This window comes from Mustelus asterias, chromosome 18 (assembly GCF_964213995.1).
Source record: "Mustelus asterias chromosome 18, sMusAst1.hap1.1, whole genome shotgun sequence".
Lineage (NCBI taxonomy): Eukaryota > Metazoa > Chordata > Chondrichthyes > Carcharhiniformes > Triakidae > Mustelus > Mustelus asterias.
Window position 1 is genome coordinate 56,761,848 of NC_135818.1, and position 15,259 is coordinate 56,777,106.

At 40.3% G+C, this 15,259-nt stretch overlaps 1 protein-coding gene across 1 annotated transcript in view; it reads right to left on the minus strand.

The window, feature by feature from the left end:
* The window catches only part of tdrd9 (tudor domain containing 9), a 135,736-nt gene that overhangs the window by 67,225 nt on the left and 53,252 nt on the right, over positions 1-15,259 (minus strand). Inside the window, exons 6-11 of the mRNA XM_078233120.1 lie at positions 13,548-13,712; positions 10,917-11,020; positions 10,736-10,785; positions 7,783-7,837; positions 4,358-4,442; positions 2,448-2,505 (exon numbers count right to left, since the gene is read on the minus strand). Of these exons, the coding sequence (XP_078089246.1) occupies positions 2,448-2,505; positions 4,358-4,442; positions 7,783-7,837; positions 10,736-10,785; positions 10,917-11,020; positions 13,548-13,712 (517 nt within the window). The remainder of the gene's footprint in view (positions 1-2,447; positions 2,506-4,357; positions 4,443-7,782; positions 7,838-10,735; positions 10,786-10,916; positions 11,021-13,547; positions 13,713-15,259) is intronic.

Here is a 15,259-nt window from a genome sequence, read left to right on the forward strand (position 1 = left end):
CTACCTTAATTTCATTTCTATTAGCTCCTAGAGTACCCTCTATTTCTAATACCTGGTCTTCTACTGTGGGACACTCAATATCTGTTCAATTTTTAAAAAATTAATTCATGGGACATGGGGGTCACTGGCTGGCCAGCATTTATTGCCCATGAGTAAGTGATGCTGAGCTGCCTTCTTGAAACGCTGTAGTCCACGTGCTATGGGTTGATCCACAATGCCACTAGGGAGGGAATTCCAGGATTTTGATGCATTTTGATTTTGACTGCAAACGAAGTGATATAGTTCCAAGTCAGGACGGTGAGTGGCTTGGGAGGGAACTTGCAGGTCCTTCTAGATGGAAGTGGTCGTGGGTTTGGAAGGTGCTGCCTAAGGATCTTGGGTAATTTTTGCAGTGCATCTTGTAGACAGTACACACTGCTGCTCCTGAGCATCGGTGGTGGAGGGAGTGGATGGTGGTACCAATCAAGGAGGCTGCTTTGTCCTGGACAAAGCTTCTTGAGTGTTATTGGAGCTACACCCATCCAGGCAAGTGGAGAGTATTCCATCAGACTCCTGACTTGTGCCTTGTAAATGGTGGACAGGCTTTGTGGAGTCAGGTAGTGAGTTACTCACCTCAGTATTCCTAGCCTCTGACCTGCACTTGTAGCCACTGTGTTTATGTGGCGAGTCCAGTTGAGTTTCTGGTCAATGGTAATCCCAAGGTGGCAGTGGGGGACTTGGTGATGGCAACACCATTGAATGTCAGGGGCAGTGGTAAGATTGTCTTTTATTGGTGATGGTCATTGCCTGGCATTTGTGTAGCATGAATGTTACTTGCCACTTGCCAGCCCAAGCCTGGATATTGTCCAGATCTTGTTGCATTTGAACATGGACTGTTTCAGTATCCAAGCAATTGCAAAAAGTGCTGAACATTTCATCGGCGAACATCCCCACCTCTGACCTTAAGACCAAGGAAGGTTAGATTACCATTTCCTCATTCTCCAGAGTTTGCCGTAGCTCTACCTCCAAGGGACAAATGGTTATTTTATTTTGTATACATAAAAACTCATAATTAATGTTTTGGATTTAATTATGCCATTTTTATAACATTTAAGTTCAAAATTATTTCCCTGTTCAACCCTAAATTTATTCACTTCTGGCTAAAGCTAATTGATCTGAAATACAAACGGCTCCTCTATCCACTGATGCCGCTCAACTTAGAGGGTCTACTTCGGTCAGTGAATCAAAGAAATTATTGGTGGTAGACCCAGATTCGTAATCACCATTTTCTGTTGTGAAGATGCAGAGCATCTACAGCATCTGCTTGCCTCTCTGGAACATAACTGCAAGTACTGTAGCTTAACTATGTGCCTGTGCTCTCATATTCAGCCCATAAATATCAGTTTCCAGCAGCTGATGTACCAAGTCTCAATTTGCACATCAAATCTAAGACAAGTGTCTGTAAAAAGTATTTCAATGACAAAATATCTTGCCATATGTCTCATCATGATGCTTTCAAAATCCAAATTCAGCACCATATATTCTGTTTACACATCATTGACACTTAAATCCATGAAGTGGTATATGGAGGAAGACGCACCCTTCAAAATATCAACAGAACATTGGTAGATGCGGAGTCTTCCCTCACTGTAACTATTTCCCCTATGTGCTACACATCTGACAATTTGGTTGTGCATGTCATGAGCTACAGGAGCCCTCTGATTATGAACCTGGAAGTTCTGAATTATGAATCAAGTTACGTTAACACCTTTATTATATACCAGAAACTTAGACTTTTCAGCCCATCTCAGCACAAAGACACCAAGATACCAGTACAGCAAACAGATCAGACATTCTTTGTATTCTCCAGTCAGTATTTTGAAATGTCCACTCAAGCTGTGCAAAGCCACATGCCTGAGCTTGAATCACCAATTACCATATCCACACTAGTTAGATTATTGCTTAAGTTTTAATGTGCAAGATCTCCAGGCCACTCCACTAACACCACAGCATCATTTGCAAAAATAAGTGCAACAGTTCTTTCAGAATGATCCAGGTACAAATATCCAGAGGCTATCTCTTGCATTGAACAGGACACAGACAACATTGTCTCACTCCTCCTCCACAAAAAAATATAGTTCCCATAAGGTTTCATCTCTTCCACTCTTGGAGGATACATATCTTGAGTAAACAGACTAAATAACGCAAAAATTCTGAATTCACGTGAGCTGTGTGTGAAACTAGATAAAAAATAAAACTGCAGCAATTAATGCAACTGATGGTATCTATGGTATTTTAACACTTTGGCTTTAATGTATTCCAAACATTCTTTAAGTATTCATTACAAGTGTCATAAATGTTTGAGTTAGATATTTAGAACTATTTTTTGAGTTCTATATGCAAGTGATACAACTTTGGTTATAAACAGTAAAATCTATTTTAAACAAAATAAAGAAATGAAGTCCTACCATATTTAACATCTGAAACAGTGACAGAGCTCTCAGCGATATTTGTGGACAAAATGATCTATTTTTAAGGGAAGATAGAACAAAATGAAAATGTAAAATATTAAATGAACAAATGAGAATGCCATCATTTCCAGACCAATCTTTTGGCATAAATAACCAGCAATAAAGCAAAAGTGCCATATCAGAATGCAAATTCTATATAGGAAAGAATAATTATCGGATTCCAAATCCACAAGCTAAGGAGCTTGATATATATTAGAAGTCATTCTGTAATGAAAACAACAAAAGCTTGTATTATTACATCTTTAATGGAGCAAAATATCCCAAGGTCCTTTACAGGCAAGCAATCAAATAAAATTTACCAAGCCACGCAAGGAGATATTAAATCAAAGGACCAAAATTGTGAGCAAAGACAACATCTGGGGCTTCTTAAAAGATTGGATTTTTAAAAATTTATTGTCACATGTATTAGTATACAATGAAAAGTATTGTTTCTTGCACGCTATACAGACAAAGCATACCATACATACAGAACAAAAGGAGAGGGTGCAGAATGTGTTACAATCATAGCTACAGTGTAGAGAAAGATCAACTGAATATATGGTAGATCCATTCAAAAGTCTGATGACAGCAGGGAAGAAACGATTCTCGAGTCGGTTGGTATGTTAGCTCAGACTTTTGTGCCTACACTTCCCAGGAAAAAGATAGGATTAATAGATGGAAGAGGAGGAAAAAGTGGAGGTGAGGGGGAGAGACATATGAAGAAAATTCCAGAGCTTAGAGCCCCAGCAACTGAAGAGACCACAAACGATGGTGCCATTAAAATCAGGAATGGGCATGAGACCTGAACTGAACAACCCAATATTTTGGAGGGGATCACAAATTATAGAGGGGGAAAAGGACACAGAAGGACTTGAGAACAAGGAAGAGAATTTTAAAACTGAGGCGTAACTCAACTAAAATCAATGTTGTTCAGTGAGCACTGGGGTAATTGGTATAGAGGGTTTGGTGTCAGTTAGGATAAAACAAGTTTTGGTTGATCTTAATTTTACAGAAGCGAAAGATGGGAGGCTGGCCAGGATTGAGCTGGATTAATCAGGTCCAGAACTAATAAAAACAATTTTTAAAAAATAGTCATTCATGGGATGTAGGCATTGCTGATTAGGCCAGCACTTATTGCCCATCCCTAATTGCCCTCGAGTACTGCCTTCTTGAACCCTGCAGTCCATATGCTGTTTGAACACACAGTGATGTTAGGAAGAGTGTTCCAGGATTTTGATCCAATGACAGCAAAGGAACAGTGATCTAGTTCCAAGTCAGGATGGTGTGGAACTTGGAGAGGAACCTGCGGAAGATGGTATTCCTATGCTGCTCTTGTCATTATAAGTGGTGACGGTCACGGGTTTAAAAGATTCTGTCAAAGAAGTAATTCTGTACTTTTGCCAAGAACTGAAGATAAATTGTTTGGCACTGGATTTCCATTCCAAACCAGCCATAATTAGAACAAATATATCACACAACTAAACAATTTTAATCTTGCAACAATCCTATAACCACCATGCCTCTGACCTTAATACAATGAACATAACTAAGCTGCCAGAATTATCAAACTGTAATGTAATTTAAAGTGGCAAAGTTGGCAAAAATCACGGGGACCACTTCTGTTTGACTTTCTTAATTTAAGAACTAGAAGCTACTTTCATCCAAAATAGCTACCTTCCTGAAATTTGCATGTCAGTAATTGAACTAAAAAATAAACAATCTTGAGATTATATCACAAGTTGTCCAAATGAAGAAATAATAGCCAAACTTCCAAAGAGTCACAAAACCAGGTACAATTTTACTGGACAATGATTCTAATTAGGTGTTTTTTGGCAAACTATCTCAGCATGTTTCTGTGACACACTCACCTTTCTATAGCCAGGTACCGGGGTTAGGAACACATTACTCTGTTCTTCCAAGGTCACACTTGAATGTAGTGGGTACACATGCAGCCTACAATCAGAACATCGTGTTTTATTTTGAGTTCTTTACAGATAAGAATTCACAAGCATGCATTAAGTAAGGATATCCAGTTTCTGTTATAGCTACATTTCTGTATTGAAGGAGAAGTTAATAAAGTCAAAGTACTCGGCTCTAGTTTTATAACAAAATTTGTCAACAGCAGTGTCCAAACGTGCCTACAGGTGAAGGTGTCAGTTGTGTACTTTTAAATATACTAAAATACAATGCCAGTGTGGTGAAATTTTCAACACTCCTGGCAGGAAAAAAAGCTGTAATGTAACAAGGATCCACAAAAAAGTGTAGTATGTTTATTAGTGTAGTAAAGGACTACAGCAAATAATAAGGAATGGAATGGAGTATTTAACACTGCTGTTGAGGTAGCACAGACAAGATGTATTGAGCGGTCTCCTCCTTAGCTGAAGGTTTTATAATCAATGGTTCTACTCTCACTGCTTAGGAATTGTTGTGTTTCCAATTATTCTCTCAATTGTTAGTACAGTATTCCATGGTACAGCTTTTGTTTTAGCAATCAATTTTGACCCAGATTTTGCTACAGTAATTACAGTGAAACTGTCAGTACCATTACTCCACAGGAACTGATAGCAATTTTCGAAGTCTGCACCTGCGCAGAATAATGCGGAAATCCGAAGTTGCTGTCAGGAATTCTGTCTTCTTAGGCAGTCCCTGAGGATCAAAGCTAACTTGCTTCCATTCTGATTCAATGGGTTCCAAGATGGTTGCAATGTCCAATGTGCAATCTGCAGACTCTGCCACAATGTGAAGATGCCGACATTGGACTGGGGTAAACACAGTAAGAGTTTTAACAACACCAGGCTAAAGTCCAACAGGTTTATTTGGTAGCAAATGCCATTAGCTTTCGGAGCGCTGCTCCTTCGTCAGATGGAGTGGAAATCTGCTCTCAGACAGGGCACAGAGACACAAAATCAAGTTACAGAACACTGATTAGAATGCAAATCTCTACAGCCAACCAGGTCTTAAAGATACAGACTGTATCTTTAAGACCTGGTTGGCTGTAGAGATTCGCATTCTAATCATTATTCTGCAACTTGATTTTGTGTCTCTGTGCCCTGTCTGAGAGCAGATTTCCACTCCATCTGACGAAAGAGCAGCGCTCCGAAAGCTAATGGCATTTGCTACTAAATAAACCTGGTGTTGTTAAAACTCTTACTGACTCTGCCACATGCAGGGCAGCGAATACTTGAAGGGTTAGGTAGATCGGTTGTTTGGAGGTCTGTGTGCTCCCTCTGACACCTAAAATTCATCTATGCACGTTCCTGCAATCTCTCAATTTGTTTAGTGCATCCCAAATGAGCCTCCTCTATTTTGATTGTTCACAAGCCAGGTCTCAAGTGTTGATGGGTATGTTTGACCACTTCAGGGATGCTTTGAGCCCATTCCTAAAGCATTTCCACTGTCCTCCTGACAAGCTCCTACAGCGATCAAATTCTGATTACAGCAGTTGTTTTGAGAGTATGATGTCAAGCTTATGAGTGACATGTCCTGTCCAGCAAAGTTTGTTTTCAGCTATTAGTCCCTTGATGATGGGCATGTTGACTTAGAAGGATGCTGCTGTTGAGCCTCCTTTCTTTTCACCGAATTTGGAGGATCTTGCAAAGGCACCAGTGGTGCAGGAATAAAACAGTAAAAGCGGGGAATACTGGGCCAAACTGCTCTTTCATATCTTAAAATGGAACATTAGTAAAAATTGTAAAATGAGAATACTGTATTTTGCTATTGGGTGGTATTCTGCAATGCTTTGAGTGCCTGCTTGTTCAAGTCTCCAAAATATATAAATGTAGAGATCACGGCTGTCTAGCAAACCATGTCCTTCACTTCAGGATTGAATTCCTAGACCTTAAGTACCCTTTCCTCAATTGGCTGAAGGCTGAGCTGACATATTGGAGTCAATATATGTTTTCATCAAGAGGAGACTCTCAGGTTCAGAAATGGGTCCACATTTTCCAGGGTCTCATGATCTTAATCGATGAAGGGAGGTGTTTTGCTGTAGGAGTTGATTGAAAGAGGACCTTAGTTTTCAGGGTGCTAACTGAAAGGCCCATTTTCTCATATGCTTCAGAGAAGTCGACAATGACCTGGAGCTCAGGTTCTGACCGAGTGCACACACAATTGTCATCTGCATTCTGAAGCTCTATGACTAAAGTTAGAATGGTTTTAAATTGAAAGCAGCTTAGGTTGAACAGTTTCCTATCTGTTCTGCAGATCATCTCAATGCCTGTAGGTTAATTTGCTGCAGGTATTACTTGATGAAAAAGAGGAGAATTGGTGCAATGACACCAGTTTTGACCCCAATTTTCACTCAGATAAAGTTTCTGATGGTTCCAATGGTGAAAATGACAGTTAGTATTTCGTCATCATCTCATTGATGGTCCTCAAATCTGCTCTCCAGCACCCAGTCAGACACAGTCCTGGTGCTATGCTAGTTGGGAGTGAAGCTGAAAAAGCCATCCAACAGCTGAATAATAACGAAGCCCCTCGAGGAGATGGAATTTCTGCTGAAATTCTGAAACATGTTGGTGAAACATTCCTGACATGGCGATACAAATCCATATCCCTCATCTGGAAAGAGTGCATGGCAGGGATCTCAGGGACAATGCAATTATGACAATATTCAAGAAGGGAGACCAAGTTCAATTACAGTAACTACAGAGGAGTCTCCCTGCTGTCTGCCACAAGTGGCTTGTAGCATTCCCTTTCAAAATACATTAATTCCTAATGGGACACAAAGAAAAAGTAAAGACAGTTATTTGATATTCAAAATGTTTCTTCTTTAGAAGGAAGAATCTTACAAGAAATTTCCTGACGAAAATAGCAGTGCCGTAGGAAAACAGCTTGGAAGTGGCACGAATTGCCCAGTCTACCCAAAATCTATCACAGATGCAATAGGCTACTTTCTGTATTGTAAGATTCTGTGATTTTAACTGTTCCAATTTTATCAACTTGGAGCCCTCCAGGAAATGACTGCAGCAATAAGTTACAACAGTGGGCCGAACGGGTCATACCCGATCACTCAATTACCCACAATGAGAGAAAACAACTTGATACAGGTGTCCGACTTGCACGAGTCGTAAAATTCTTGAAAATTGCACTACATTTTGAAAAAGTCCGTTTCACTAAGTTGCAATTATATGTCCTTTAATAGAGAAAAACCTTCCAAGCTGCCTCAAAGACATGAGGAAAACAGATACTGAGCGAGCAAGAGGCACCAGTTGGATAACCAAAAGCATTTTCAGCAGTTTTGCTTCTCTGTTCCATACATTATAGAGATTAAACTATAATTGCAATGCCTTACCTCTTCTGAACCATAGAGGTGAGGACTTCATGCAGGTGATTTATTTCTGCCAGGCCTAAAGTGAGGACACATTACAGGCGAATAAAAAGGTTAAGTAGCAGAGAGACAGAGAATGCAGCAACATAGATTCTTAAGAAAATGTGCATCTTAGTTTCAATTATGGTGCACATTTCACTTTTCTGCACAAGGAAACAAAAAAAAATTCTGAATTTGCAGCTTTAGGAAGTTTTGTTGAAGGTTGAAAAACATTTGAAGTTACAGGTATCTGAAATTTGATCTAACCAATTATTAACACAAACAAAAAAAATAGACTGGGAATCATTGATACCAAAAGAGAAAATCCTGGAAAATCTCAGCAGGTCTCGCAGCATCTGTGAGGAGAGAAAAGAGCTGGCGTTTCAAGTCCAGATGACCCTTTGTCAAAGCTAAAAGGCATAGAAAGTAGGCAATTTTCTTGCTCCCACTTTCTCTGCCTTTTAGCTTTGACAAAGGATCATCTGGACTCGAAACATCAGCACTTTTCTCTCCTTACATATGCTGCCAGACCTGCTGAGATTTTCCAGCATTTTCTCTCTTGGTTTCAGATTCCAGCATCCGCAGTAATTTGCTTTTATCCAGGAAATCATTGAAATATCTGCAATTTTCTAGTGCATGCTGCAGATATCCTGGTAAAGAAATCAAAAGCAAGTCTACATTTAAAATAATTCTGGCTGACAACAGCCACAGGCAGAAGATGGGAACTATGCTGCATGCAGGCATCTTGGGTTGATAAACAATACTAATGTGCAACTGCATTACCTCTTATAATTGTGGAAAAAACAACAAACCACTAACTCAATGTGGATGTAAAGTGCTAATTGGAAGATGAGATAGTGTTCCTCGAGTTTGCGTTGGGCTTCACTGGAACATTGCAGCAGGACATGGTTGGATATGTGGTATGCGCGCAAGATGGTGAGTTGAAATGACAAAGGACAGAAAATTGGGGTAAGGCTTGCAGATTAAGCGGAAATCAGTCATCCAGTCTGTATTTAGCCTCCCAGTGTGGAGGAGGCTGCACTGGAAGCAGCAAATACAGTAGACAAAATTGAAGGTGGTGCAAGTGGAACTCTGCCTCACTTGATAGTATTTGAGGCCTCGTCTTCCAATTCGGTCCTTTACAACTTCAGACCATGAACTCTCCCCTCCATTTTGACCCCTCTTTTTTAATCCCAATGCCCCTCCGCAGTAGACATGCAGGGCTATGTGTCACTTGTTCCCTTTTTCTGCGATTATCTCATTCTGCTATCTTACCTTCATGCCATTATCAGGACCTTAAATCTTTAACACTATCATTAACTCTCCCTTTCTCTTGTGTCCCTGAATCTGTCCAATCTTTCCCAGCTCCCAGCTATCCCTAACCTTGTTTTGCTCCACGTCCTCTTAAACATTATAAAATCCATCACATTTTTCCCTCTCTAACTCGAAAGAAGCGTCATATGGACTCAAAACATTAATGGTGATGTGGTGTATATGGATTTCAGTAAAGCGTTTGATAAGGTTCCCCATGGTAGGCTATTGCAGAAAATACGGAGGCATGGAATTGAGGGTGATTTAGTGGTTTGGATCAGAAATTGGCTAGCTGTAAGACGACAGAGGGTGGTGGTTGATGGGAAATGTTCATCCTGGAGTTCAGTTACTAGTGGTGTACCGCAAGGATCTGTTTTGGGGCCACTGCTGTTTGTCATTTTTATAAATGACCTGGATGAGGGCGTAAAAGGGTGAGTTAGTAAATTTGCGGATGACACTAAAGTCGGTGGTGTTGTGGACAGTGCGGAAGGATGTTGCAGGTTACAGAGGGACATAGATAAGCTGCAGAGCTGGGCTGAGAGGTGGCAAATGGAGTTCAATGCGGAAAAGTGAGGTGATTCAGGGTACTAGGCTAATGGTAAGACACTTGATAGTGTGGATGAGCAGAGATCTCTCGGTGTCCATGTGCATAGATCCCTGAAAGTTGGCACCCAGGTTGATAGGGTTGTTAAGAAGGTGTATGGTGTGTTAGCGTTTATTGGTAGAGGGATTGAGTTTCGGAGCCATGAGGTCATGTTGCAGCTGTACAAAATTCTGGTGCGGCCGTACTTGGAGTATTGCGTACAGTTCTGGTTGCCACATTAAAGGAAGAATGTGGAAGCATCGGAAAGGGTGCAGAGGACATTTACCAGGATGTTAACTGGTATGGTGGGAAGGTCTTATGAGGAAAGGCTGAGGGACTTGAGGCTGTGTTCGTTAGAGAGAAGGTTAAGAGGTGACTTAATAGAGGCATATAAGATGATCAGAGGATTAGATAGGGTGGACAGTGTAAGCCTTTTTCCTCAGATGGTGATGGCTAGCACGAGGGGACATAGCTTTAAATTGAGGGGTGATAGATATAGGACAGATGTCAGAAGTAGGTTCTTTACTCAGAGAGTAGTAAGGGTGTGGAATGCCCTGCCTGCAGCAGTAGTGGACTCGCCAACATTAAGGGCATTTAAATGGTCATTGGATAAACATATGGATGATATTGGAATAGTGTAGGTTAGATGGGCTTTAGATTGGTTTCACAGGTCGGCGCAACATCGAGGGCCGAAGGGCCTGTACTGCGCTGCAATGTTGTATGTTCTATTAACTGTTTCTCTCCCCATAGGTGCTGCCAGACCTGCTGAGGTTTTCGAGCATTTTCTGTTTCTATTTCAGATTGCTAGAATCTGCAGTATTTTGCTTTTATTTTGGCTCCTCAACAACATTACTAACTAGCTTTACCAGAGAATCCCTACAGTGCAGAAGGAGGCCAGCGTAGTTTGGTTGAAATTACTTAAGTCGAGGACTGAATGTTTATAACTGAAGCATGTCTGGCACCCTTGTTAAGATGGTATAGTAGATAACATCTGAATCACTGATTCGCTTTTTTAAAAGTATTTGAAAAATTTCTTAAAATTACCTGGCAAAAATACCAACACACTGCCACGGTTCAAGCTCATCCCTGCTGATCTATTAAAACAAAAGACAAGTTAACATGCTCAGTCGTAAAATTTGATCAGCAACTTATCATGAAATGCTTATTTGATTTATGTGGATAAACATGCAAAACTCATCCACTTAATTGCTTACTTGTCACTTACCCATTTTCTTTACTTTCTAGCTCATCGAAGTAGAGGATTAGATTTTCAGCTATGTTATAAACTTCAGGCAGGATTTTTGGCTCATTAGAAAATGAAGGTGCAACCTAGGAATTATACACAAGAAAACAAGCATTCTGTATCTTAGAATGGGGTGGCTATCAAAACAATGCAAGGCAGTTTTACAAAAAGATCTCCCTGTGTGTTTCTGCAACATCGATATTTAATCATTGCCCATTCCTAATTTCCCTTGGAAAGGTTTTAGAATAAATGCAGCGTCTCTCAGTTTGATTCAAGTTATAACTATTAACTACATCAGGGTAGTACTGTCACATGTAACGCAGCCCAAATAGAGATGGCTAGTTCACTTCCCAAAAGGATATCAGTTAACCAGTTGGCTATTAATGATAATTTGATAGCCTTAACAGCCTTTTCTGCTGATCTGAACTGATATTTACATATTTTCTTTAAATTGCATAAAATTATCAAACTGCTACTGTGGGATCATTTTTTCTGAGTTGTTAGTCTACACAATTTAGTAACATAACCATAACATTGCAGTACCACCTTAAATTAACTCAATGCTGAACCACCACTCAAATTTTTTTCCCTCAATTTTCTCCTGTTCTAGAGGGATCAATGCCATGCACGAATATGGCACACACTTGTCCCTGAACCTCAATTACCTCTGCCACATGGCTATTGTTTGTGCAAGAGATTGAAAAGTGTTTGATAAAAGAAAGCATCAGAACCACAGCCTGTTCCTTTCCTCACTTGAAGACCTACACATGAAACATGCTGTAAGGGTTTCAATGGATTGCAATCAGGTGCAGAAACTCTGGCTCATTTCCTTCCCTATCCCCAGGCCATTGAAGGTGAAGTTGTAGATCTTCAACTGCCACCACAGCCAAAATCCCAAATGGCAGCCATAATTATGATTTTAAACAAATTATAATAGTTCATAGTCCAGTTGGTATTTCTCTTCATTACTGTCCAATTCTGGTCATGGATTTCCTGTGAGAGTGTTGATTAAAAACCCAAAAAAAAGTTACATCTGGCTGAATTATACTTTGTCCCATTGCGCTTATTCTAAAGCCTTCATGCTTTCTCCAATTCCTCAATACTGTCTCATTGTTTTCATGACCCATTTTTCCTGCTCTAACACTTCCGAAATCCTTTTCCTCTGTTGACATTTTTTATGAGTTGTGATTGATAGAGCTAGCAACCCTTGCTCCATATTATGGATCTTTGCTCTCAATCTCTTCTCATATGTTAAAAAATCAATATTCTTTGTCCTCGACAATGGAAGAGGTGATGATCACAGATTGAATGGTATTTTGTTGAATACTTCAGTTCTGCTTTAATTCCCAATCCAATCTTTGTGTCTTTAGGCTCCATAAACAATCTTTCTCCTGGCATAAACTCTGATTGAAATAATCAATTTCAGCAACTTTAGACTGAATTTTCTTGAAGTAGAGGATACTGGAGATAGACAGTGGTCCATCAGCCTCGGAGAAAATGAGAAAGGAGAAGGATGGTTGGTTGCCATTTTGACATATTTTGCCAGAATATCATTTTCTACATTTGCAATTTTCCCCCTTCCCCACCTCCCCACCCCTTGTGGCATCGTTATTTTTCATTCTTTTATAGATGCATCATTGCCTTACCAAGACCATCTTTATTTATCGTCCACCACTTGTCACTGTTTGCCAGCTTTTACTAACCAATTACCCTCCATGACAGAAGCAAGCATTCCGGATATTCTGATTAGACCTCCTAGCCTTCTCGCTTTGTTCATCCCTATTTAAGAGGCCCTTTGGAGTTTTTAATTCTGACCAAAAAAACAACCCTTGCCACTAATATTTCAAAAATGTCAGTCTCTTTTACACAAAGCAGTTTCTCATTATTCTATACAGGGCCTTGGCGAGGCCACATCTGGAACAGTGTACAGTTATGGTCTCCATGTTTGAAAAAATATATAATTGCATCCAAAGCAGTTCAAAGGAGGTTCCCATAACTCACTCTTGGGATCAAGGTTTATCTTATGAAGAAAGGTTGAACAAATTGGGCCTATACCCACTGGAGTTTAGAAGAAAGCGAGGTAATCTTGTTGAAACATCTAAGATCTTGAGGAGACTTGACAGGGTAGATACTGGGACAATGTTTGCACTTATGGAAGAGTCTCTCAGTTTAAGAAGAGGACTATTGTGTGGAATTCTCCTCCTCAGAAAGCAATGAAGGTTGGGTTATTCAATTTATTCAAGGCAGAGTTAGACAGGTTTTTCATGGACAAGAGAGTCAAGAATTATGGGGAGCGAACAGCAAAATAGAGTGACACTACAGCCAGATCAGTCATGATCTAATGAATGGCAGAGCAGGCTCGAAGAACTGAATGCCTACTCCTGCTCCTATGTTCCTAAAAGGCTTTCAACTCGAATTATTAGAATAGGAGCTACACTGGAGAAGAAGCACACAAGTACTTCCAAACATGAAAGTTGTATGTGTAAATTAAGATGTGCAGTTCTGTATCATTTGTCTTATAAAATTCAAGGAAGAAAAAAATACTTTATCTAATATAAAGGTGCTTCTTTTTGCTAAAAGGAGCAAGGTTGTGTTTTTTAAAGATCAACTCACCTGGAAGTGGATTAACTCTTGGAGATCATCGAGATAATATTCATCAACACTGTATGGGATTCCCTCTACCTCAAATACATATGCAGGAGTCAGACTCTTTCGGAATGGCACAGCAAAATAGTCTGCAAACTCCATGCAATTAATTGTAGCAGACATTAGGATCACCTGTGATCAATAAAGAATTAATCATTTTCAAAAATGGAAAAATCTCCATGACTAATTTATCAAAATTAAAATCAAAATATTTTGGATGACCACAACTACATAAGCACTCAAAATGCCATCCAATTAATGCCTCAGAGCAACTATATGATCACCTTAGGCTTATCTATTATTCTAATGCAGGTCAATGCAGCTAGTCATTGTGTTCAGATTTGTAAATGTATTGATTTCCAGTAAGTTTTATGCTTCTCCAAACTGAAATGTACCTGACAGCAATTATCCTGGTTACCTTAAAAGATCTGAATCCTTCTTAAATTCACGTCATTTCTGCCTCATGTTAGATCATTTGTTCTCCGACCCCAATCATTCACACCAACTCCCCCAATGACTACCCCTTTGACTCTATCACCCCTTGACCCTCCCTAATGTTAGACTACCCCTCTGGCCTGATCTGACAATCCCCAACCCGACTAACCCTTGCAATCCTACTACTCCCAACTCACCTAATTACCACCTGGCACCTGCCTCAACTGCCAACCCATTCAAAGGAAGATGATTATGGTAATTGGACGTCAATCATCTCAGCTCCATGATATCACTGTAGGAGTTCCTCAGGGTAGTGTCCTAGGCCCAAACATCTTCAGCTGCTTCATCAATGACCTTCCTTCCATCATAAGATCTGAAGTGGGGATGTTTACTGATGACTGCACAATGTTCATTCATGACTCCTCAAATACTGAAGCAGTCCATGTCCATATGCAACAAGACCTGAACAATATCCAGGCTTGGGCTAACAAGTGGCATGTAACATTCACACCACACAAGTGACAGGCAATGACCATCTCCAACAAGAGGATCTAACCATCACCCCTTGACATTCAATGGCATTACCATCATTGAAACTGAACAGGACTAGCCATATAAATACTGTGGCTCCTAGAGTAGGTCAAAGGCTAGGAATACTGCAGCAAGTAACTCAGCTCCTCACTCCCCAGAGCCGGTCCACCATCTACAAGGCACAAGTCAGGAATGTAATGGGATACTCTCCACTTGCCTGGATCAGTGTAACTCCAACAACACTCAAGGAACTTAACACCATGCAGGACAAAGCAACCTACTTGATTGCTACCCCTTCCACAAATGTTCAATCCCTCCACCACTGATGAACAGTGGCAACCTTGTGTACCATTTACAAGATGCACTGCAGGAATTCACCAAGGTTCCTTCAGCAGCACCTGCCAAACCTACGACCACTACCATCTAGAAGGACAAGAGCAGCAGATACTTGGGAATACCACCACCTGGAGGTTCCCCTCCAAGTCACTCACCATCCTGACTTGTAGAAATATATCACCATCTCTTCACTGTCGCTGGATCAAAATCTTGAAATTTCCTCCAGAACAGCACCGTGGATGTACCTACACTGCAGGGACTGCAGCGGTTCAAGGCAACAGCTCACCACCACCATCTCGAGAGAAACTAAGGATGGGCAATGAATGCTAGCCTATCTAGCAATGCCCGCGTCCCATAAATACATGTTTGAAAAATTC